This window comes from Podarcis raffonei, chromosome 6 (genome assembly GCF_027172205.1).
Source record: "Podarcis raffonei isolate rPodRaf1 chromosome 6, rPodRaf1.pri, whole genome shotgun sequence".
Classification (NCBI taxonomy): Eukaryota; Metazoa; Chordata; class Lepidosauria; order Squamata; family Lacertidae; genus Podarcis; species Podarcis raffonei.
This window is the reverse complement of record NC_070607.1, coordinates 48398102-48414827: the sequence shown is the minus strand read 5'-3', so window position 1 is coordinate 48414827 and position 16726 is coordinate 48398102. Positions and strand designations below refer to the sequence as shown.

General features: G+C 45.7%; 1 protein-coding gene across 2 annotated transcripts in view; it reads right to left on the bottom strand.

The window, feature by feature from the left end:
* Positions 1–8151: 8151 nt before the first annotated feature.
* The window catches only part of PTCH2 (patched 2), a 59754-nt gene continuing 51179 nt past the window's right edge, over positions 8152–16726 (bottom strand). For both annotated transcript variants that reach the window (XM_053392602.1, XM_053392603.1), the window contains exons 16-23: positions 15837–15979; positions 15301–15481; positions 14778–15061; positions 13477–13614; positions 12669–12811; positions 11818–11917; positions 11285–11533; positions 8152–10615 (exon numbers count right to left, since the gene is read on the bottom strand). In XM_053392602.1, coding sequence (XP_053248577.1) covers positions 10202–10615; positions 11285–11533; positions 11818–11917; positions 12669–12811; positions 13477–13614; positions 14778–15061; positions 15301–15481; positions 15837–15979 — 1652 coding nt within the window. In that variant the 3' untranslated portion in view covers positions 8152–10201. The remainder of the gene's footprint in view (positions 10616–11284; positions 11534–11817; positions 11918–12668; positions 12812–13476; positions 13615–14777; positions 15062–15300; positions 15482–15836; positions 15980–16726) is intronic.

Here is a 16726-nt window from a genome sequence, read left to right as displayed (position 1 = left end):
GTATGGCACAGTGGAGCCCAATATAATCCCATGGCCTGGCATAGCCAGGATTTTTTTGGGCGGGGGCAGAACTATGTTGGGGGGGGGCAGAACCAATGTGATTGATCAGTTAAGTATTTCTATTGTTTTACCTGATGGGGGGCAGCTGCCCCACCTTGCCCCCACTTGGCTACACCCATGAGATAATATAATAACATAAGATGATGCTGAGGTTTAGGAAAAGTCAGCCCCTCCTCTGCTTTGCTGACTGTGAGGGGCCACACTCCTGTTAATCCCTGCTTCTATTTGATTTTAGGCTTTCTCTGGTACCACCTTCATTAAAGACTTTCACCAAAGCTGTCCCGCTTTGGCTGAGGGAAATAGAACTGTGCTTGGCTAGCTGTTAGAGACAGTTTGCTAAGACAGGCCGAGTTCTGACATTCTGAAAAGAATTTGAGGGGTGGGGTGGGAATACAGAACCCGGAATATACATTTTTCTGGGGGATTGCAAAGCACTTTTTGAAGATAAGCTTTCCGAAACAGCAGAGTCTGCCTGCTCCCAATGCTAAATGGAGACTGTGGCCCTCAAAAGCCACGAGCTTCACTTTACTCAAATAGCAGCAGTTACTAGTATTTATTTCCCAGTAACAGCAATGGTCTGCGTTTAATAGAAGAGGGTAGACGGAACACTCTGGCAAAATGGCTCCATTCATGGGTCGAGGATGTACTGTCTGTACGTTGGCTGCCTGGGTGGGCCTCGGAGCTGAAGGCTATTGTAGCCGCATAATGGGCTTGATTGGTAATTGGGGAGGTGAATTTGGCGTGGGGGGAAGGGACGGTGTCATCTCTGCAGCTGGGCTTTTTGTCATGCAAAGCGGGGCAGGAAGGGAAGCTTAAATCCCGCGACTTCACAGCACCTCGGAGCTGCTCTTCAATGCTCCTCTCCTCCACCCCACCCGCTTTCTCTTATCTCGGCCGGCGTGGTTCTTGCATCCCTCCCAGCCGTTTCCGCCCCTTCCCGGGTTTCCCCACATAAGAGTCATGAGAGCCTTGGGGAATTTGGGGAGGCGGCGAGCGGGACCGTTGTGCAGTTTTTGCTGCGGGGTTAAGCTCTGTAAATTGGCGAACCCCACCGCCTGCCCTGGCGATGGCAGCTTTCCTCCCCCGTCTTAGGCCTGCACACAGCCACTTGCGAATCTGACAGGGAGGAAGAGGGGCTGGTGGAGGTGCCGGCGGGCCCCCTGAGGAGAGCGACAAGAAACGGGGATTAGCCGGGGATGCCGGGGCTCCCCTGCTGGGCGAGGACGTGTAACTCCCCGACACCCTGCGGCGGGGGATTAATTACAGACCACACAGCAGGCCAATGAGGGGCACCGAAAGAGAGCGCCGCCGCGCGCGGAGAGAGGGCCGCGCCCCGGGCTCCAGAGCGCGCCTGCTGGAGAGTCGCGCAGAAGGGGAACATGCATTTCTGCCCTCCCGACATCGCCATGGTGCGTGAGGGAGGAACTGCAGGTGGCTCAACATTTCGCGCCGGTCCCGGGTGAGGATGAGGCCCCAGGCCACGCGCGTCGAGTAGCAGGACGAGCGCGCGACTCGCAGGTGCAAGGGAGAGCAAGGGCTCCTGCACCTTCTTTAATAAGTCGTGCAAAAAAGGGAATTTCAGCCGTTTGCATCGCCAGCTGCTGCACCTGCTGAAATTCTCAGCTCAGCGGTGAAAGGTGTGGCGGAGCCCTGCTCTCCGTTGCACGTGGCTCGCTCTCTACCCCGTGGTTCGGCAGGGAGCGGTTACTTGACTGAACCTAACCCGCAGGTGAGGACAACCCGCTACCTTTTAAGGTAGCCATAAGGATTGTACATCCCATATAAGCAAGCACGTGACCTCACTATGCGGTGCGAGGGTGAGGCGCTGAGGCGCGAGCGGCCTCATAGGTGGAAGCAGCAGAGCGGGAAGCCGCGGCTGAGGAAGCAAGGTTGAGTCGTGGGTTGGTTAATGGGTCACTCTCGGGGTCTCTTGGGCTGGTTTTCACACAAAAGCTGCTTGAGAACAAGCGCGAGCCGACTTCTTGTGACTGATAGCATTCCCAGCAGGGGGCACTGTAGTCTAGCCCATGTGTGAAAGACCCGAGATTTCTTTCAGCCAAGCCAAGGGCGCTTCCAGACGGATGTTTATTGTGGAATCGGTGCTGTCCCAGTATGATTCCCCCCGCCCCACAGTCTCCAAAACTGCCATCGAGATGACAGCCCGCACTTTCCCCACATTTAATATGGCTTTTGTCATGCAGCTTAAAATCTGTTCAGGAAAAAAATGTAACTCTATTAGAGTTTTGGTACAGTGAAATACTGGTGTTGTGCAAAAACTTGGCATTAAGTAACAAACACCAAATAGAAATAGATGCTGTCCAGCCTCCCCACTCAAAAGCAGCACCCTCCATATTGCCAGTTTTGAAGCATGATAGCCAAGGGCTGGTAACATTTGCTCTTTCACTCTTTAAAATTTCCAGTGATTTCTTTTGGAAAAGGTGCATGCACCTAGGTACAGAAATACTTGTATGTGAACCCAAAATAGAGAACAGTAGCGGAGGGTGACTGCAGTAACTGAGGAGAGGGCCCAGAAACTCAGCATGGAAGCTTTCCATCAACGACCACCGCCTGCTGGTGTGATATGAAAAACATAAGACTGAAAAACTGAGTGCCAATTGCACATTCAGAAAATAGAGATCTGAACAGCCTGATAGTGACATAAATTTCTTGTACTGAAGCACCACAAGACTTGGCCTGTGAGGCAGTTGAAAGACATTTCTTTCTTTTGCCCCACAAGTCCTGTGTGCTTTCATTCTGTGTTTTCTGTGTAGATTCAGCTTTCTTCAGGGCTTTAGAAGGCTATTTTTGCTTTGCAGCCTAAGAGTGCTGTGTAAGGGTTTTTCTTCTCATATGAACTGACCCAGACCCTGCAGTCATCATTTGAGACCCTTCTTCATGTGCTTCCTGCATGAGAGATCTGGAGGGGGGCAACATGCGAATGGGTGTTTTCTGTGGTGGCTCCCTGCTTGTGGAATGCTCTTCCCAGGGAGGCTCACCTGGCGCCTTTGTTACATATCTTTAGGTGCTAGGCTAAAACATTCCTCTTCTCACGGGCTAATTAAACAATCTATGGCTTTTTAAATGGGGGGGGGTATTGTTTATGTTTGTCACTGTTGTGCGTTTTTGTGCTTTTATATTATAAGCCACCTGTAATTGTCAAATGAAGGGCAGTATGGAAATTTAATAAATAAGCACATTAATTACCATCTCTAACCACTGGCACTGATTTAGTAGGGCAGCTATGCAGGAATGAGCCAGCGCCTTTAAACTCAGGCCTAGACAAACTGGAAGTAGACCATCACTAATAGCTATTGTCTTTTGACTAGCGTAGCTTGCTCCTTCAAGGCCTTCTCTGTTGGTCTTTGGGTTAAATGTGCTTGCAAGAGGGCCAAGTGCCCACACACTAGAGTCTGTTCTCTAAACTTTTAACAGCACAACTAACCTGTTCAGGGCCAACATGATATCTCAACTAATCAGCTTTAAGGGCATGGATTGGACCTCTAATATGTACTATCAAGTGCACTATTCTGGCTTCTTGCAGAAAGGAAAAGAAAAGAAGCAGAGATGGAACTCCTGAAGTCTGTCTATCTAAGAGTAACAGAAGCCCAATTCACATTTTAGCCACTGAACATGGAGTACAAAATACATAGTGCAGCATTGGTCAGTGATGCACATGTATATAAGGGGCAAGTGGCAAAAATATGTAACATTGCCTCAGTATATATTTTTATTAAGAAAAGCAACTTTGAGAGGTTGCTGTTTCGCATGAGGGAGCTGGAGGTAAAGGATGCTTCAGACATTTCTTGCTTACTGTCTTATTCTAAATTTACCCTGAGCGTTATAAACATACCCTTGTAATAAAAATGAGAAAAGGCAGTGGAGTGATTTTATCATGAGAAAACAGCAGGTGAGAAAAGGGTAAAGCACTCATTCCATTCCTCACTATTTTTCCACTGAAAATTGAGCTTTCTAAAGCCATCTTTGTTAACAGAAAAGGGTTTAATGTGTTGCTGTAGAGTTCATCAACATGCTGCATGCCACAGGAACACATGCACCATCCACAAAGGCCTTCCCTGGCACCCCTTCCTTTGTTTCCTCCTCCCACTGTGATGCTTGAAGAATTGTAGCCAATAGAAGTGTGCTTGGTTGTGGCATGTGCATGCTGCCCATGAGAGGTTGTCCTGTTTGTAAACGTGCCAATGGGCCGCATATTATTTGTCCCTAAATGGCCTTTTTCCTGCCCCCTGAAATATACACGGAAGTGGCTGTCAGGAAAGGAATAGGCTGTACACTTTTCATAATTAATGCACTGCCTGGGCATTTGTACTCAGGAATGTATAGCCAAAAATGAGAAGTTAAAGAGAAAATTAACCTAGATAGAGATGGTGCCAAAGAAGAGATAAGATAAACTCGGAAAGAGATGAGGGAAGAAGTTCAGGAAGACTGCAGATGGTGGTAATTATGAGTCAATGAGGAGCTCAAGACTAAGCCATAGGCTGCTACTTGTAAATTCTATCAGGTTCTTGCAACATGCAGAATTAATGGCTATAACATAGGGGGAGAACATGACAAGGAGCAGCTGCTATGTCAAGAAGTGTTTGAACAAGAAGAAAAAGAAAAATCTTGTGGCAGTATCTCATAGAAGAGTTCCGAAAGCGAAAGTAGAAGTGCAATAGGCTTGAACAAGAAGCTTCTCCTCCCTGGGAAACGTGGTGATATTATGCTGAGAAGCATCTTGCAGGGGGAAGGAAGAGGCAGGTAGTGGGAGCAGGGCGTTTAACGCTCAGACACAAAGTCTGGATCCATACAAACTGCTGAGTGAACCATATTTTTAATTCCCAGACCACAGTTGTTTTAAATGGGCTAGTAGATATGCACACTTGTGGAGAAGGGAAGGGTTGGAACTAGCAAGATTAAGAGTTCTCTTCCACTGCTCTCCATTATTCTAATCCAATATTCTTTCCCCTGGGAGTAACCACTGAATTTTGAACAGAAGTTGCACATTGGTATATTCAAGCATCTGCCTGCCCCCCAGTGCTTTAGTTGCTCCCATAGACAATTTCTCTCTGCAAAGAAATGGCAAGATACAAAGCAATTGTGGGGACACCTAATGTCTGATGGACTTTTGTGAAGAGGGTGCCCCTTACTGAGTCTACAATGCTGCATGTGTGTGTGCAAGCTCTGGTCTCGGTTTGTTTTTCTTTATTCTGTTTGTTGCTCTGCTTGTGGAATCTGCTCAGCTGTGGTCCCTGTGGCTGCTGACAAGACAACCTCCTAGCCCCCGCGCCCCCCCTTTGGCTGGGCTGCACCATGCCGGCTTCCTGAACACACTGGAAAAATAAACACTGCCAGGCAGCTGCAGTACAGTCATTGCTGAGATGGGGTTGGAGGCTCAAGAAATTGATCGTGCCAGGGAGGGCAATACAGGGCTGGGGGTGTGTGTTGTTCCTGGGCCAGACTCCTTTCCATACTTCTGAACTTACAGTGTCTTACTTCCAGCGTAATAAGAGTTGAAAGCAGACACAGGGCCTCTTTCACAAGTTGATCTAATTGCATAGTCCCTCTCTGCACTTTCCAGAGAAGCAAAGATAATGTTTATCCCACTGGACAATTGCTTCCCACTTCATACACCTGTTTTCTGCTGGTTTGTGGAAACCTGTGCATATTTATAACCTTAATTGAAGTTTATAAAGAATTGAAACTAAGTTGTCACCCCCAACCAAGTTCAAAAATCCAGCTCTTACATCAGAATCGTCTCCCTCTTCTGCAGAGATTTCACACTATTACAGGTTGTTACTGACAACCTAGCATAACAATCCTTTATATTACACGCTATCTTTGGCCACGTCAACTTCATCTGTTGGGGTCTCCTGCTGCCTTTGGCAGGCTGGTTGCAGAAGCTGATTTTCACAAATTGTACTTGACTACATTTTCTGCATCTGTAAATTGCACGAAAAATTACACTAAGTAGAAATGTACATTTGCTTTTAAGTGATCTCTCTTTAGCTTTATTCTGTCTCCTCAGTAATATTCCCGCATCATAAATTCAGATCGAAAGTAATTTAGTAAAACCTGTGAAAATGTCCAGAGACAACACTCAAGTCAAGGCACACAGATCTTTTCTTCCTTTTTAAAAAATGAAGCACAGTATTTGCTGAAGACTGAAAAAAGTAAACTTTGGATGGTTTCCTCTAGTTCCTGCACCAGCACTTTCCGTGCTCTATCAGGCCTTGAAAATACATTTTAAATTGTGTGAACAGGTTAATCAGAATAAAATATGCAAATTATATTAAAATGTTTCCAACTAATTAATCCAAAGCTTGCACTTTATTGGGGCAGGATTTGATCTTTCTGGGAGCAGAAGAACATCCAGCTATGCATGCATCATCATATATATTAATTATATATAATGTGCATCCTTACTCATGCATACACAAACTCCTGTTGTTCATCAACACACACTTCTCTAAGATGGAAGTCTAGAGCAAAACAAGACACAATGTCAGAAATCTGTGATGGGATTGCATCCTCATTAAGTTTTACCAAATAATAGCCAAAAGGGCGATTCAGACCAGGACAGTGGTGCTGAGGAGAAAGGCGTTTAACCCTTTCCCCCCGCACCAGTTCCCAGCTTAAAGCTTCCTCCCCCAGCTGTTATTTGTCCTATTAAGAGAAACCTATGTGTACAGCCTGCATCAATCTAGTAGGTACACTCTTGACTACAAACACAGAGACTCCAAAGCGGGGACCAAAGAACTGCACACAGGCACCATCAGAAGATAGGTTTATATATAATATATATTTACTTTTAAAAATAAAAACTTCCATTGCAAGGCTAGAGGTCTGTACAAACTACAAAAATAAATCTTTTTTCTTTTCATATAAATAATTTATATGGCATGACAACATTTCAGGTTAAAAGGTCTCCAGCACACCTGCTACATACTCACATGCACACGCGCACACAGATACACACATGCACACACAATGTGTCCCCCTTTCCACCGTTTCCTGTGCTTTGCTGGTCACAGACTTGTTGGCGGGGGTGCGGGGGGGGGAGGAGAAACACAATTTCTATTGTGAGTTAGCTAGAAGCACTTAGCAGTTTTTTAAGCAGTGGGTGGGTGGAAAGGAGAGTGGGAGAAGTGGGGCATACATGTCAAATGTTGCTAGGTTCTACCTTTGACAGTGGTTTCTGGTCTAAATAGTTTCGTGGTGAGAAAAAAAATGGTCAGAGGTATCTCTGCCACACGGCAAGTTTCTGTGTGCAGGGAATTCTCTCCAGATCCTAGAAGCAGTTTTTAATTTTTAAATCAACTGAATCAATCCATTTCAATCCTATTGAAGCTGCTAAGGGGGTTCACACAACCAAAATGTGAAAATCTCAGCAGAAACTCCCTTGGCAGCAAGAAGTGAATAGGCAATCCGGCATACTTTGGGGGATATAATTACAGCAGTTATTGGGCGAAAGGGAGGGGGAATATAAAGTGCCTGCGGTCAAGAAGGAAGAATGTCACTGAGGAAGTAGATTCAAAGGTGAATCAGCCCTGCTATCTCACACAAGTAAGCAGTGGTGTGTCAGTCTCTGATTCCAAAAACTACACACAATTTTATGCCCAAGTGGGTCAGAATTTCACACAGCCCCCAAGGGACAACTCCATGTTGGCAAAGAACAGCTAGAAGACATCTGCACTTCTTAATTTATCTCATTCTAAAGACAAAGTTGTAAAGTGTTATTCCACTACAAATGTCAGTGCCACCGAGAAACTGGCAAACTACTTGTGTATATAATTGCAGTGCAGAAAGATGTTGAGCAACTTCTGCAGTTGGAGGGGTCTCTTCCTGAAGCCCAAAATCTCCAAACCTGCAATCGGGAGTACCTAAAGTTATTTCACTGTCTTAGGTGAAAAATACATTTGGTCCCAAACCTTGCATCTTGTTGAAAGAAGTGTGCTGAAAACTGTGGCACATCCATCAGGTTCCAAAATCACTCAAGAATCCTAACAAACAGAATATTTTTCCCCAGCTGCCATCTTTTTTCCTTTAGAGTAGGTCAGTAAGAAAGAAAGAAAATAACTTCTTTTTTTAAAAAAAGTATTGTGTTTCAGGATTTCGGTTTGAGCTGTTGTTTTGTGATTGATGTACAGGGCAGAGCTGGCCAGAAAACTGCACTTTGAATTTTGTGCAAAATTCTGATTTGTGTCCTGAACCAGAATGGAAAAACTGAAACATTTCATAAAGCAATTTTGACTTAGCTATGTGGAAACCAAGCATGTCAGATGGAAATGGAACTGGTCCTTGAGAACCAATCCTGCTGCCAAGCGACAGTTCATTTCTTGTTTTTCAGCCAAAGAAGCTGAACCGGAAAGAGATCATTCAGAAACAGAAAAAGCAACCACAGCACTCATACTTTTGGGCAGGAAATGGAATGTTTTGCCCAACTCTTTTCTCCCGTTGAACATTTTCTGCTCTGATTAATACATAGGGATGTTTTTAGGTGGGAGAGAATCAAAGGATAATTTTACACATGATTTTTTTTCCTACACAGAAATATTTGTGAAGAGATGGGGGGAAAGTTCTGTACACCATCAGTTGTGAAGGTGCAGCACGAATGTTTGTGCTGAAAGTATGCAGGTCAGGAAGCTAATAATCTCAGTATAGGAAAAACATGTGTTGAAAAACTCAAAACGGTACATTGTCCTTAACAAGGGCAATGAATGGCTGAATTTACCACAAGGTCGCCCAACTTTCTTATTAAAGTAAGCTTAAATTTCCATTTGAAACACTTCCTTCGTAAACCAACACAGTACACATACATTTTTGTACTCAGGCAGCAGTCTCAGACTACAAACTCACTTGTGAGAAGTACCTCTTAAAACATGGAAGCAGAAAAAACATAAACCCATATAAACTGCTCTTCCAGAAAGCCCTGCTCTGATCTCCATCTGTGTGGGGTAAATGTCCTGCAGGGCCCAAAGCCCTGCCCTGTATGATTCTCATCTTCTGTTAGTCACAAATTATTCCTCACTGATATTCTTGGGAAATGATGAAGCTTAAAATGTAAATTTTAAAAGGAAGTACTTATGGGACACTTGTGTGATGGGCTACCTTGGACTGATAAAGAGGCATGCAAGCAAAAAGAATAGGGCAGAAAGGTTTTTGTAGTGTGGGATAGGACAGGGAGGAATTTAACAGGATTTCGAACAGCCAGATGGCGAATGCTGGCATAGGCAGACATGCCGGTGGAAGCAGGAGCAGAGTGCAGCCCACCCCACACAGCTTGCATAGAAGGCGCTAAGACACATTGTGCCCCTCCATTGCATGCTCCCTCCACTCCACACGCCCAGGGGGTCCTCTCTCCATTACCACCTCACCCTGGTGTTTCCCCTTAAAGGGATACGCCACTTTTTTTTTTTAATGAGGGAGCTGTAAAAATAATAAAAAATAATTATTATAATTATAAGGGGGAGGGTTCGTGACTCTTTTTTATACAGCTTAAAATAATAATATTAATATTAATAAAAATAAAAGAATAGCAGCACAATGCGGGAGGAGTTTCCCCACGCACAAGTTGAGTCCTGTTCTCTCCATGGGAGGGTCAGTGTTTGGGCAATTCTCTCGCCCTGCCCCGATGACAGCCATGAGATGGTTCACACAGCATATGGGGAATTGTCACTTTCATTTTCCAGGTTCGATGGGATGGGAACTTTCCCTGTCTGCAGGTGAGTGGGCACAATGTTATCTGGGCTATCACAGTCCAATGTAAGGATGCAAACTAGGGATGTTTTGAAGCCAGAAGTCCTGGTAACCAAGAAACCCAGCATGTTTTTGGCGGCAGATAACACCTAGAGAAACAAGGCATGGGAAAGTGGAGTACCAGGTGCTGAGAGATTCTCCCATCAACCTTTTCACGGCAGTAGCTCATCTGGCCTTCTTGCTCCAGTTCCCAAAGGCACTGTCTATGTCTACAGTTGTTTAAACACAGTGCAAGAGCTTCCAGGTATCCATCCTGCTTCACAGTCTGCGGTGTGTGTATGTGTGAACAATCTGGGCCCCTGACCCCACCAGGGATACTGTGCACATCCCATCCCTGAGGCAGGAGTTCTAGACCCAAGGTCTTGGGCCTGGCAAAAGTGAAATGCTAGTGCCTCTGGTCTAGGCTCTGCAGTTCCAAGCTGTTGGATGTGTCTTTATGAGGCTCCTCGGGTCCATCAGATTCAAAGCCCTCGTGTGTGTAGCCCCGGCATGAGCCAGGCAGGGGTGGGTGCAAGGCCAGCATCACTGAGGCAGTGGCTGTAACTGTGGTGAAGGTGCCACCGGATGCAGGAGGCGGCACTTTGGTGCTGTGGGCAGTAGGGTCGGTCCGAGGGGGATTGGGGGCAGTCTGAGCCAGCCGAGGCCTTTGTTTGTGGTTTGGCTGCTCTTGCTGCTGTGAAGCGTCTTTGACTTCTGTGACAGTGGGTGGCAAATGTCCTCCAGGGGTCACAGTTTGGGTCCAGTCTGGGCTGCACAACGACAGAGGCGATTCTAGACTGGTCTTGTAGCTTTTCACCACCTGCCCAGGAAAGGAAAGGCTGATGTTAGCGTATTGGATATGGAAGGGAAGAAGGTAACAACACAAGTGCAGTTGGCATGGAGTCCTTGTGACAGCAACACCAGGAACTTTCAGGCCATAAAGCAGTGAAATCAGTAAGAAGAATCTGAAGCAGTGAATTATGTTGCCCTAAGGTACTAAAGAGGAGACTTCAACCACTGTCCATCTGTCACAGATGCTTTAGCTGAGATTCCTGCATTGCAGGGGGTTGCACTAGATGACGCTTGGGTCCCTTCCAACTAATAATGATTCTATGAACTCTCTCTTAGTCCCATCTCTTTTAACTCCTGGGACCTGGGAATAGAAGCTAGACTCCTATTACCCCATTATACATTACTATAGCCACATTGCACCCCAAAGATATGCTCCAAGGTGCTATGGTCTGTCTTTCCCAGAGATCCTAGGAATTTTGTCTCACAGAGACCTGTCCACCCCAGTCCAGTGCCTATTGACATACTAGCATAAGAACAGAAACAAACATTCCTGGTTCTCTTTCCTTGCCTCCCAACTCATTTGGGGACACTATCTTTACACTCGAACTAGAATCCAACTGCCTTTGAACGCTGAGACTACTCTCTCCATCCAGAGAAACCAGAATTCTGGCTTCCCCGGCTCTTGATGGACACTTACAGTGATTTTGGGGAAGCTGGGGCTTTTGCTGGCCTTGACCAAGATATGTGATTGCGCTGGGGGGATGATGTAGGTGCTGCGGTCATCTTCACCCGTGTCTGATGCTCCTGTGCTCTCTGAATAGTACTCGGAGTCTGAGGAGTCACCAAAGGCTCCACCGTGCCGCTGTACATAGAAGCTGTGGTGGCTGATGGGTGGGGGGACGGGGGACGGTGTCGGCAGGCGGCTACCGTTATCTGCTGGTGTGACCTAGATGAAAAAAGCAGAAAGCACACTGAGAAAACAGGGTGTCAGATAAAGGGTCTTTGTGCATGATCCCTGAGAGGCACAGGCTTTCCATTCACTGTAGTGAATCCTGAAATCTATTGATAGCAGGTGAAGCCAAGACCTATGTTCTATTACGACTTGTGTGGCTGTTCAAGCACTTCACCTCGATCTGGCAGTGGGTTTTGACAGTGAGATATAGGACCCCTTCTGCTTTTCTCTATGGTTCTCCACTAGAGCAACCTGATGGGAAACAGAAGTTTTCTTACCTCTGCAGGTGGTCCAATGATAGACAGCAGGACAGGCAGCAGCACCAAGCCATTGAGCAGTCCCAGAATGGTCAGGATGGTGAGCACAGCAAAGAAATACCTTTGGGGGGAGGTCAAGGTGGTCAGTAATGGTCAAATTTGTCATTTGCGCAAATCATCTGCGTACAATAGAACTTTAGGATGAGAATCAGTTACTGCTCTGTATATTTTTCTTTCCCATCCCAGGAAGCTGAGATGCAGCACAGTTCTGCGGCCTTTGTGAAGAGGGAGGGTTACTTATTTACCCAGGTGGCAGTAAAGCATCTCAGCCTCTTATCAGAGCAACCAAGTACAGAGTTAGTTCACCAGCACACATTCATTTACATTCTCTTGCACACTCATTACTGTTACACCCATGCACTGACAAGTGCTATCCCTCAGTCTCAGCTCAAGGTTGCTCCGTATAGAAGATAAGAGTGTCCCTTCTCTGAGCCAGCAGACTTGTAGAGTTCACAAGCCTTAGCTGCCGTAAGGGAAAGTGCCAGAGAAGGCATAAATGTCTTGTAGAATGTCTTCCCCTCAACCTGTTGTAAGTTGTGGTCTTGAACAGGGAGATTTCTCCAACTTTGGCAGAATGTACCAGTGCCCCTCCAGGGCTGCCTTGAACCCTATTAGATTCTGCCTTTATATCCATTAGACCTATTGCCCAATGTGGTGTTACCCAAATTCCCAACAGATGTCAAGAAAGACAATTTCCCATTCTCTAGCCACTCCTTTTACTGATACCTCTCTGGAAATGGCCCCCAGCACATTGGTCCAGAGCACCACCAGAATAAGTATACAAGGGGAGAAGACAGACACATGACAATCACCTCAGAATGAAATCAAACTCAGAACCAGCTAGCATAAGGACGCCAAGCAACGTGGAGACAGCACCATCCATCACAGGGGCAAACATGTGCTCTAGGGCCACAGTAGTGCGCAGGTTCCGGTTGCCAATGGCTGTGAGAAAGCCCTGAGAAAAGACGAACAGTCAGAATGTGACTAAAGAGAGTGACTTGTCCAAGCAGACCCTCATAAAGGGGCCAATCACCACACTGCATCTTGGGAGGCCCTCCAGACTGGGAGAAAGAACAAGAAGCTAAGCCCAAATCTGTTCTTGTGCACTGAGTCAGCTGGTATTGCCAGAGCTAGAACAGGCTCATCTTGAAATGACAGCTTGGATTCTGCTTTTCATACCATACACAGCTATATTATTATATTCAGCACTAATTAAAAGAACCACCAACCCTTGGATGGTGCACCCACAATTATGGATTAAATTCTGCTCTGACCACCCAGACTGCATAAGGGTGATATTAAGGGGGTAATGAACCCACAATTTATTGATTCTCCCTTACAGACTCCACTACTAATCAGGTTTGATACAACAGATAAAAACCTAATAATCTAAATGTTCTGGTTGGGTGCCACTAAAGCTATTTGAATGTATATGGTTGTAATATCACACACCAAGTTCTCTGGTGTGAAAAAGAGCTCTTGAAAACTCTGCAAGGGTGTTCAGGGAACCCTATTCCTTTCAGTATGGACCCACAGAGCTTCAAAAAGAGGAAGTCTCACTGAATCACATGCTCTAGACATGGTAGCAGAATGGGCTGTGCTCACACAATTGCTTCTTACCAGAGCCACATGTACGGTGAATTCCACACCAATTCCCACAGAGGCGATGAGGATGACTACTGGGATGGCACTCAGCTTGATGCCCATCAGGCCCATGATCCCAAAGAGCTCGACTGTCATCATAGCTAGAACGAATACCTACATCAGAAAAAAGGGACAGCTCAGTATCTTACCTGCAAGCTATGGTTATGGACATGTCAATTACAGCAATGAACAAAGCCCAATGTAGTGGTTAACAGGGAGATTAAGAATAGGTACCTACAAATCCATAAGCTCATACGTATGTAATTTCTGAATTCAGAGCTAATTCAGAAAATGTATACATTTCATTGTGGCACATGAATACCGGGTTATTAGTTAATAGCAATCACCCAACCACTACTACCATGCCTGTTTGATACCTTGATTGTTAATATTTATTTATTTATTTATTTATTTATTTCTTTATTTCTTTATTTCTTTATTTATTTATTTGAGCTGCATTATATGCTTTTGTATGGTAAACAGTAGGGGTATGGGACTGTGCACGCCCTAGCCCTAAAGGTGGATAAGGATGCAAATATAGTAGAGCACCTGCATGTTAGTGTGCAGGCTTAACCCTTTCAGCACTGTGGAAAAAAGCTTGAGGAGAAAAAAAGATATTTACTTTTTGCTGCAAAGGTAAAGCTCTACTTTACACTCTATCTGGTAGCAGATGTGTGTTTACCATTGCATCTGCATACTGTGGGAATTGGTGCTCATTCCCAGCTCCTTGGTGCGTACACGTGTACAATACATACATGGTGTCTGTTGCGTGCAAACCTTAATACGTTTATGGGAAAATATGCGCATGTTCATGTTTTTTTAAAAAAGAATATGAGAAGGTACGAAAACATTCCAGACTTGCAACAAAACACTCAATTTCTGCAGTCAGAATAAATTCTGCAAACTACTGCAGCAAGTTTTTTTTTAATGTATTACAGTACAGCTGCACAGTTTTGAGTTTGGGCAGAACCTGAATGATTTAAAAAGGTCTTTGGTATTGAAGGAAAACTTTTTAGGACACTATGTAAGGCAAGGGAGACGGAAAGGCAACTGTGCAGAGATTACAGGAAGCATCGCACTAATTCTCCCCCACTCCCATTTCCAAATTTCCTGTCCTAAACATGAGAGCCAAAAATACTGATTTAACTAACAGTGACAGTGTTTGACGACCATTTCCCTTGTTGCACAATGCCATATTGCTACTACATATAACATCTGGAGCTAAAACATCTCCTTTACTGCTAGACACCCTGTCGCTCATGAAGAAGGATACTCACAATGATACTGGCGGTCCAAGGATTGAGGAGTAGCAGGGTGCACACTAGAAAAGTGCAGGCCAACACAATACTGATGGCCTGTAGAAGCCAGTGTCGAAGGCCAATGTACTGCTCCCAGAAGAGGAAAGGGTAGCCGCTAGGGTAGCTGAGGACACCATGCGTCTGGGCCACCTCATCACAGATAGCACGCACGCTCTCGATGGCTGCCACGAAGTCTGATGTCTGCCGCAGTCCATTGAGGTAGAAGGGGAACTGAGCAAACTCCAGGGGCTGTGCAGCAGGGACTGTCAGAAAGAGAGGCAGCCCATCAGATATAGTGGCCTTCTGCCCCCTACTCCCATCTCTAGGGCCAAAAATGAATTGCTTTCTTTGCCCATGTGCCAGGCATGGCTTGCAAATGTGGGAAACATACATCGTAAGGATTTCCACTGTGGAATTGCCATAGAAGTGGGGATAGGACTGAGCTGAAACAGTTATGCATGATGGAAAGTGGAACAAGAATGAGGCTGCTGCCTGAACTCACTTCGAAGGTTCTCGCCAGTGGCATCGTATTTGTCATGGATCCATTCCGGGGGTGGTGGGTAAAAGTTGGCCTGAGATGCAGCAAAGCCAAGAGGGTCGTTGCTCACCCACACTGTCAAGCAGATGTAGAAGATGTCAGGAGGAATGATCCCATTCTCATCCACCAGGCGGCGAGTTGTCAGCTGTAGGCAGATGGAAGGAATGAGGGCGGTTAAGAAGTATAGCAACTGATAGTAAGTAGTAGCAGCGGTCAGGGTGCTACTGGACAGGTGCTATCATTTGGCAGGCAATAGGGCTGAGGCCCTTGCTTGGGCACCACCTGGCTATTCCCAAAGCCATGTAGATCTCCTGTGTTCCTCCATCTCCAAGGGACCCCAAATGCCTGTGGGAAAGCTTTCTCTTCTCTCCATTCTTTTGCAGTGGGGATCTATCTCCTCCTTCCCTCCTGGTACACCAAGGACTCACCCTTAATTCTCATGGCACACTGGGTTCTCTTTGCCTGCCCACTCCCAACTTTTAGATTGCTCCCCCACTTACTTGATTGAGGTTTAAGGGTTCTTTCTTGTTGCCTGTCTGGATGAGGAGCTTGTAAGCCAGGGCACCATCTTCTGATCCGTTGCGGTAATTCTCCTTGGTGATATGCCCAGCTTCCCAATCCCGGTCAAAGGCTGCTTGTAGACCTGCAGAACAGGGGGGTATACAGTTAAGGGACTGCCATCTGTGGAACCCAAGGCCCGGAAGCAAGAGCTCCTCTCCCTAGCTATGCCAATCCCTTCCCTTCTTTCATGGCCTCCACCCCTTTGCTGTTTAACTCAGATCTCTCAGCCCCTGCAGCATGTTTCTGTCCCTACTTTAGAGGAACAAGAGCAGAGCTGCTAATCCTAGAAGGCAGAAGGGCACCTGTACAACTGTGCAGGTGAGCATGTACACAAACATTTTATTTATTTATTTATTTATGGAATTTATATACTGATAGAATTTATATACTGCCCCATACCTACGGGTTCCAGGGTGGTTCACAGAATAGAATCAGAATATAAAAACTACAAAATACATAATCAAAATAAAAACAACAACCTTATAACCCCAACACATTTTTAAAGGGTAAAGGAAATGAATCAAATCAACCAAAGGCCTGGTTAAAAAGCAACGTTTTTGCCTGGCACCTAAAGGTGTATAATGAAGGTGCCAGGTGAACTTCCCTGGGGAGAGCATTCCACAGATGGGGAGCCACTGCAGAGAAGGCTGTAAACAGTGTTTGCCTAAATGGATGTGTGCATAAGACATGAAAACTGTGCAAGATGAATTGCTTCTGGTTCCTTAGAAGCTAAAAATCATTTCTAGCACTTATCCTGAACATGGTTGTGAAATTGGCCACTAACACCTCATCCAAACTCCCATGCACCTTCCAGCCTTCAAGCAGGTTT